Source organism: Salmo salar, chromosome 04 (genome assembly GCF_965601325.2).
Source record: "Salmo salar chromosome 04, fSalSal1, whole genome shotgun sequence".
NCBI classification, from domain to species: Eukaryota; Metazoa; Chordata; class Actinopteri; order Salmoniformes; family Salmonidae; genus Salmo; species Salmo salar.
In genome coordinates, this window is record NC_138294.1 from 31423840 (window position 1) to 31431293 (window position 7454).

Sequence of the window (7454 nt, forward strand, 5' to 3'; positions counted from 1 at the left end):
CTGGTACTGTGTGTATAGTCTCTGTTGCTCTGTCTCTGTCTTTGTACGCTGTCTGTTTCACCGATGCTCTGAATGTCCTTACAGTCCAAATTGCAATGAGGTGAAATAAATGTGTATGCACTATGTGTGTGTGTGTGTGTGTGTGTGTGTGTGTGTGTGTGTGTGTGTGTGTGTGTGTGTGTGTGTGTGTGTGTGTGTGTGTGTGTGTGTGTGTGTGTGTGTGTGTGTGTGTGTGTGTGTGTGTGTGTGTGTGTGTGTGTGTGTGTGTGTGTGTGTGTGTGTGTGTGTGTGTGTGTGTGTGTGTGTGAGAGAGAGAGGTGGGGGTGTGGGCTCTGTTCCCCAACATCCATATAAAGAAACACAACGATATTCAATGTGGAATAAAATACCATAACAGTTGTATTTTCACTTTGGTTTAAAATAATTTATAATATGTATCACATGGACAGAGAAATTATGCCTGCAATGTACAATACAATTCAAACATTTCAGTTCTGTTAGCTTTCAAAATATGTATTTAATATCATCCACTAGGAGCTCAAATGAATTAGTAAGTAGCCTATAATTATCATCCCATCTGACAAAGAAATAAACACAAATTGAAGCATGGCACTTGCCTTGTTCACAGTTCACTGTTAGATGATTAGATTAGATTTGACCCTGCATGTCAATTCACTACATTAGCTTTCAGGTTAGAGTTTCACATTCATAATACTATGGTTCTTAAAAAGCAATTCTATATTATATAAATTAAATAATTACAAACCATAACAACAATCATTACAAATCATAAGAACAATCATTACTAATCATAACTAATGATGTAATAGATTTAAATTACACTTCAACAATAATCTGTGATAATACAATTGCTAACTCAAAAGGGAATTCAGATATTATTCTCCTGTTGAGGATGGATTTGTTATGTTAGGACACTTTAGGTCTGCTCTCACATACCCATTGAGTACTCACTGAGCAAGGCTGGTCATTCCATGACTGAATAATTGCCCAGTGCCAAGACAGATCAGTAAACCTGTTGAAGACCACACAATCCTCCTCCCCGTCGGTATATTTTGGCTGTCCTCTTCTCCAGAACCTAAGAACCAGTTCAGCAGAAAATGATATCAACATGATATTAGTTCAAGAAACAATACGCTTCAAAAATAATCTACAACAAGTAAATATTACGTTGTTGTTGGTGTTGTTCCATCCACCCATTTCCAGATGCCTTCCATCTCTGAGTCAGTCAGACCAATCCAGAAATGTACATCTTTTCCCAGTTTGTTTAGAAACACCTGAAAAGAGCATAGTTGGTGTGTTTAGTCTGTGTGTCTCTCTCTCTCTGTTTCTCTCTCTCATTCGCTATTTCCCCCTTTGTTTCTGCTCCTCCGCTCTCTCACCTGTTCCTCTCTGCTGTTTATGATCACCAGGTCTGCTCCTCCTCTTATACAGTCTGCTCTGCTCTCAGTCCAAGTTTTACTCTCTGTTGAAAGGTAATAACAGCTCGATCTGAATTTCCTCCAACCGTCAGGACAGCATCCTGCAGAGAGAAAGTACAGTGATGAATATAGTCATACATACAGAAAATCATTTTCAACATGTCACAATCAACTCAAATCCACAGTTATTATCATGGAATTGATACTCACCCAGTTCTTCTGATATCTTTTTCTCCTGCTCTGAAATTTTCCTTTGTAACTGGTCTCTCTCTCTAATCATTGAGTTGTGATGCATTTGTAACTGGTCTCTCTCTCCAGTTATGGTGATATAATGAGTTTGTGATTGGTCTCTTTCTTCAGTCAAGCTTTTATAACTGATCTGTAACTGGTCTCTCTCCCTCTCCAACTGTTCTTTCTCTTTAGTCAGGTTTTCATAACTAGTCTGAAGCTCTTTCTTCTCTGTGGTGTGGTTGGCTGTTAGGAGATAATGAGTTTTGGACAGTTGATTGTAGTCATCGTCATCTGTGACGGAAGAGAGAGCTGTTATCCTTCTGTTGTTAACTTTCTTACACACGCATAACTGCACTCAACCTAAAGTCCAACATGTGAGAATGGAATACTCACAGAGCACAGAGAGACCTATGACTGTGGTTAGCAGGAGAACACACAGCAGTCCCAGAGAAACTGTAGCCAGCTTGTAAGGCTGACAGTTCTGATTCTCATGCTTCGGTCCTGCAGGTGTAGAGAAACAAGTGGTTACATACACCTGACCTCATCCTATCTATTCTATTCTACCTCACAAACCAAGGCTCCTCTGATACAATGAGGAATTGATGCTATGGTCAACAATAATTCTGTCTTCTTCATCTCAGTCCCACTTCCATATGACTGAAAATAAATTCAAACCAGAGGTACCATGCCCCCTCAGATTTGTCATGTAAAAAAAAAATATATGATTTAGATTGTACATTTGTTGTTGTTGTTTCTCTATAATACTGCTAGCCACCTAGCAATTTTATGAAGTCGGCTTTAGCTAGCCGAGATTGCTTCCCAATCTCCAAACCTCATAACTAGCTACCAAGAAGCCATTTCAGTTAGAGTAGCTAGCTTGTCTAACTAAGCTGGCATGCATGCTGGCAAGGTTGGTATACTTTAAAAAAGCAAGCAATTACCAAATGTACTGAATAAGACTCACATTCCTTTCAATCTTTTACCCAGATTTTAGCAGAGAAGCAGAAAAGCATATTTAGTTGATGAATATTTTTAAAGAGTCAGGAGAGGAGGATACAGACAGCTCAAGCGGTACACTTAGATATGCAGTGATGGGTTCGGATTGCTAAACTTTAAATATTATTAATCATTAGTTAAAATAGAGACGAGGGGTGCCATAGTCTAGGGTCTACACCAGAAGTTAATGGTAGGAGGAAGAGTTATGGTGGGTGCAATGAAGCTTAGAATGTACTGAGGTCAGGGAGAACGATCGCATGTGGCAGGCATTGATAAGGGGGAGTGCCACACCCTGATCTGTTTCACCTGTCCTTGTGATTGTCTCCACCCCCTCCAGGTGTCGATTACTATCCCTGGTGTATTTATCCCTGTGTTTCCTGTCTCTCTGTGCCTGTTCGTCTTGTTTGCCAAGTCAACCAGCGGTTTCCTTGATCCTATTCTTTCCCAGTCTCATATGGTTCTAGTCCTCCTGGTTTCGACCCTTGCCAGTCCTGAATCCGAACCTGCCTGCCTGACCACTCTGCCTCTTCTGACTTCAAGCCTACCTATCCCCTTGTACTGTTTGGACTCAGATCTGGTTACTGAACCCCTGCCTGGCCTGACCTCGAGACTGCCCTTCGTCTGGTACTGTTTTGAACTCTGACCCGGTTTATGAACTCTCGCCTGTCTCCGACCTACCTTTTGCCTACCCCTTGGATTATAATAAATATCGGAGCTCAACCATCTGCTTCCTGTGTCTGTATTTGGGTCTCGCCTTGTGTCCTTAAAGGGAGAGAGCCGTGGATAAGGGGGCCGAGGTCAGGTCAGGTCCCGTTAAGGGAAGAGAAACCGTTTATTGCCCGTATCACTTACTTTCCTGCCTAGCAATAAAGATACAATGTTTAGCGAGAAGGAGGAGACTCTACACAAAGTGGGGTATGTATACCACCACTGGTGGAACCATGTTTTTGTCGGTACAGCTGTTCGATCCTCTGGGATGAATAAACTTGGTTAAGCTTTCATATTCTCCGTCAAGTTCTTACTCTGATAATTAGAACCTAACACCAGAAAAATAAACATATTTTTTTACATAGAATTAAGCACATTGATTATGGCTCTAGATTACAGGAAAAAGCTGTTTCAGGTGTTTGAACAATGCAAAATTCTCCAGACAGCCCTGATTCAGACTATCAAATCGTTTTGATTTTCACATTGTTGTTTGTTTTGCTTCAAATGTGTAAATCAAGTAAATGTGTCCCTCCTAAAGGTTATTCATATTTTCACTGTAGTCACTTCACAAGATAGTTTCACCATTTCTACACCACATTCCACAGCATCCAGATTCCATCCACCATTCCCTCAGATCTGTCACCTACGTGTTAATCTGTCATGTCTTTGGACTCTTTAGAGCAGCTCTTACTGTAGGTCTGCTTTACACATTCTTATTTATGATCAAAAGAGTGTGTGTGTGTGTGTGTGTGTGTGTGTGTGTGTGTGTGTGTGTGTGTGTGTGTGTGTGTGTGTGTGTGTGTGTGTGTGTGTGTGTGTGTGTGTGTGTGTGTGTGTGTGTGTGTGTGTGTGTGTGTGTGTGTGTGTGTGTGTGTGTGTGTGTGTGTGTGTGTGTGTGTGTGTGTGTGAGTCAAGTCATGGTAACTCTCAGTAAGAAGCCGTAAAACACACTTACTTGTTCCAGTCTGTGGACTCTGGTGTAAAGTCTCATAACCAGCAGCCAGATCATCACAGTCTTTCACACTGATCTCCTCTACATTGACATAGATGTCCTCTTCTATCTCCATATATCAATGATGATGATGATGATAACTGGTACTGTGTGTATAGTCTGTCGATGCTGTCTGTCTCAGTGATGCTCTGACTTCAGTCCAAATGACAATGAGGTGACAAAGGTCAAGTGTTTATGTAGGTGTGTGTGTGTGTGTGTGTGTGTGTGTGTGTGTGTGTGTGTGGGTGTGTGTGTGTGTGTGTGTGTGTGTGTGTGTGTTAGTTGTACAAGACTGTGTGTGTGTGTGTGTGTGTGTGTGTGTGTGTGTGTGTGTGTGTGTGTGCGTGTGTTAGAGAGGTTCCTGTTCCCTATTTTTATAAAGAACAGAAATATATCACATGTGAAATAAAGACAATTTATACAACTTGCCTTCTTTGTATTTTATTCTAAACCATTATCTTATTGATTACAAAAAGATTAAAAAAAATATCATTACATGTCATATTTTAGTAAGTTAGCAGACACTCTTTACCAAAGCAACTCACAGTCAGTGCATTCAACTAAGGAATGTAACGACGACCACATATCACAGTCTTTGGAAGGAAAATACGTGAAAAATCAGTGCCAGTGAGAAGAGACAAGAGCAGAAAGACATACAAGAGTAATGTGTTATAAGTATTGAGTTAACATAATCATAAAACATAATAATACAACTATTTCATTTCTGATCTACGGACCTCAGGGTTAGGGTCAATTAGATTTCAATTCAGTCATTTCCCAAAGCTTTTCTATTCGGAAAATGTTTAATTTCAGTTTACTTTCTGAATTGACTTAGTTGACATGGAATTGACCCCAACCTTGATGGACCAACAGCAGCACAACGGCTACAATGACTGCTATCTCTACAACTTCCCTAAGATGACCAAAACAATCAAAGTGATGACCAGGAGAACCATTAGGATGACTACAAAGGCACTAAAGACTTTGCAAGATCTGGTGCATCGTTTTCTTAGTGATCGTCCCGTCTGGGAAGTGGTCTGGTCCTGCTCCAGATCCCAAGTGTTATGGTCCGGACCTGATTGTTCTGAGGGTTGGGAAGGTTCGGAGTCATACTCCCACGAGATGACATCCGAGTTTTTCTATAATGAAACGATAACAGAGATTACATTTTTTGCTATAATGAAACAACGAGAAGATACGTATTTCTTCTTCTTTTCTTCTTTGATTTTTACCAAAAAAATTCATAGACAGAAAGTTTCCATTCGTTTTTAAACAATCTGTTGAAAATGATAACATATTATTTGTAGCATAACAATTTGACTATTTATATAATAACATAACTATTGTATTTACTATATGACCTAACCTATAAACGCACAATGGCTAATATCAGACGTGTCTCTCTAAAGACGTGCTCAAAATAACAGAAGCGATCACCAAGAAGACACAAAAAAAGATGAAGACCTTGAAAGCTCTGAGGAGGCGGTCTCTCAGCGACAGCCCCATGTAGCCCGTCTGGTCCAGGAATGTTGCTAGCTCCAGCTCAGGGTCCCGGATGATGCGGATCAAATCCGGATTTACAAGGTGGGTGCGTTCGGAGTCAAACTCCCCCCGGCCGCCGTTCTCCTTGTGCTCGGTGACATAGGTGGCCGTCACGTCCCCCTGCTTCAGCCTGATGATGATGCGGTCCTTGTTGCATTGGCGGTAGCCCAGGGAAAGCCCGTAGTCCTGGCTCACGTAGTCCGGTAGGTCCTCGGCTTTGGAATAGGTCTCTGTGTTCAGGTTGCCCACCTCGAAGTAGCTTTCCCTGCGGTCTCGCGAAAGAACTGGGAGAATCTCCTCGAAGTTGCCAAAGTAGTGGAAGCCGAAGTCGCCTCTCTCAGGGTGGCACTGTACCAGCATGTTGCCGTGGTGATTGAACACCACACACTCGTTGGCGAACCAGAAGAGGAGTTTGAGGCCGTGTCGGGGGGGAGGACGGCCGAAGCCAGAGTCCTTCAGGTCTTGTATGGTGCTCAGCTGACTACCTTCTTCTCTGACAGACCGCACCATCGTGAACTGTAGGGATGATAAAAGATGGAATGGAGAGATAGAGAAAGAGAGAGAGAGAGAGATGGAGAGAGAAATATATATATATATATATAGAGAGAGAGAGAGAGATATAGAGATATATATAGAGAGAGATATAGAGAGAGATATATAGAGAGATATATAGAGAGATATATAGAGAGAGCGAGATATATATATATATAGAGAGATATATATATAGATATATATATATATAGAGAGAGATATAGAGAGAGATATATAGAGAGATATATATAGAGATATATATAGAGATATATATATAGAGAGAGAGATATATAGAGATATATATAGAGAGAGATATATAGAGAGAGATATATAGAGATATAGAGAGAGAGATATATAGAGATATAGAGAGAGATATATAGAGATATATATATGAGAGAGAGAGAGATATAGAGAGAGATTATTTATATATATATATATGAGAGAGAGAGAGAGAGAGAGAGAGAGAGAGAGATAGAGATATTCAGGCATCAAAGTAAAGTATTAAAACCAATATCAAAAACCGGTTTCCAAACAAGTAGGTTGCTAAAAACACCCACCAACAGATAATAATGTTCGTATCACACTGTTGCATAGATAAACTCTACGCACACGCAAGCACGGACACACACTAACATACATACACTCACACACACACACACACACACACACACACACACACACACACACACACACACACACACACACACACACACACACACACACACACACACACACACTAACATACATACATACACTCACACACAGACCCACAGACACACACACGCTAAAGTTAGTACCTTATTTACGGTGTGGCCTCCCTCTCCACTACTCTCTGAAGATGTGGTGACTAGTCTGCCACTGCTAGACTGGTTATTCAAGTAGAATTATGCAATTGACTGATAGTTGCCTAGGTAACAGAGGGAGCGACTAACATGGGTTCATCAGTGTGAGGAAACAAAACTGAAACGTTGTCATTAGAACCTTGATCTGGCCTTTGTGTGTTTTCAAGTCTGCAT

General features: G+C 40.9%; 2 protein-coding genes across 2 annotated transcripts; both read right to left on the bottom strand.

Moving 5' to 3' along the window:
• Positions 1-223: 223 nt before the first annotated feature.
• LOC106602772 (uncharacterized) lies at positions 224-4524 on the bottom strand. Its single transcript, XM_045716767.2, has 6 exons — positions 4330-4524; positions 2064-2171; positions 1650-1961; positions 1401-1540; positions 1189-1295; positions 224-1096 (listed from the first exon to the last, which is right to left on the bottom strand). Exons 1-6 carry the CDS (start codon positions 4439-4441, stop codon positions 928-930), a joined length of 948 nt encoding a protein of 315 aa, XP_045572723.2. The 5' UTR covers positions 4442-4524; the 3' UTR covers positions 224-927.
• A 266-nt stretch (positions 4525-4790) lies between these two features.
• On the bottom strand, positions 4791-7304 carry LOC106602770 (uncharacterized). Its single transcript, XM_014195615.3, has 3 exons — positions 7236-7304; positions 5830-6423; positions 4791-5504 (listed from the first exon to the last, which is right to left on the bottom strand). The coding sequence occupies exons 2-3, from the start codon at positions 6415-6417 to the stop codon at positions 5268-5270; spliced, it is 825 nt and encodes a 274-aa protein (XP_014051090.1). The 5' UTR covers positions 6418-6423; positions 7236-7304; the 3' UTR covers positions 4791-5267.
• Positions 7305-7454: the final 150 nt, after the last annotated feature.

Excerpts from the sequence above, each read along its gene's own strand:
- LOC106602772 (XM_045716767.2), bottom strand. The coding sequence starts at position 4,441 with ATGGAGATAGAAGAGGACATCTATGTCAATGTAGAGGAGATCAGTGTG. Across the intron at positions 2,172-4,329 it reads GAGTCCACAGACTGGAACAA|GACCGAAGCATGAGAATCAG; the intron begins GTAAGTGTGTTT and ends CTACACCTGCAG. Across the intron at positions 1,541-1,649 it reads AAAGATATCAGAAGAACTGG|GATGCTGTCCTGACGGTTGG; the intron begins GTGAGTATCAAT and ends TTCTCTCTGCAG.
- LOC106602770 (XM_014195615.3), bottom strand. The coding sequence starts at position 6,417 with ATGGTGCGGTCTGTCAGAGAAGAAGGTAGTCAGCTGAGCACCATACAA. Across the intron at positions 5,505-5,829 it reads GCCTCCTCAGAGCTTTCAAG|AAAAACTCGGATGTCATCTC; the intron begins GTCTTCATCTTT and ends GTTTCATTATAG.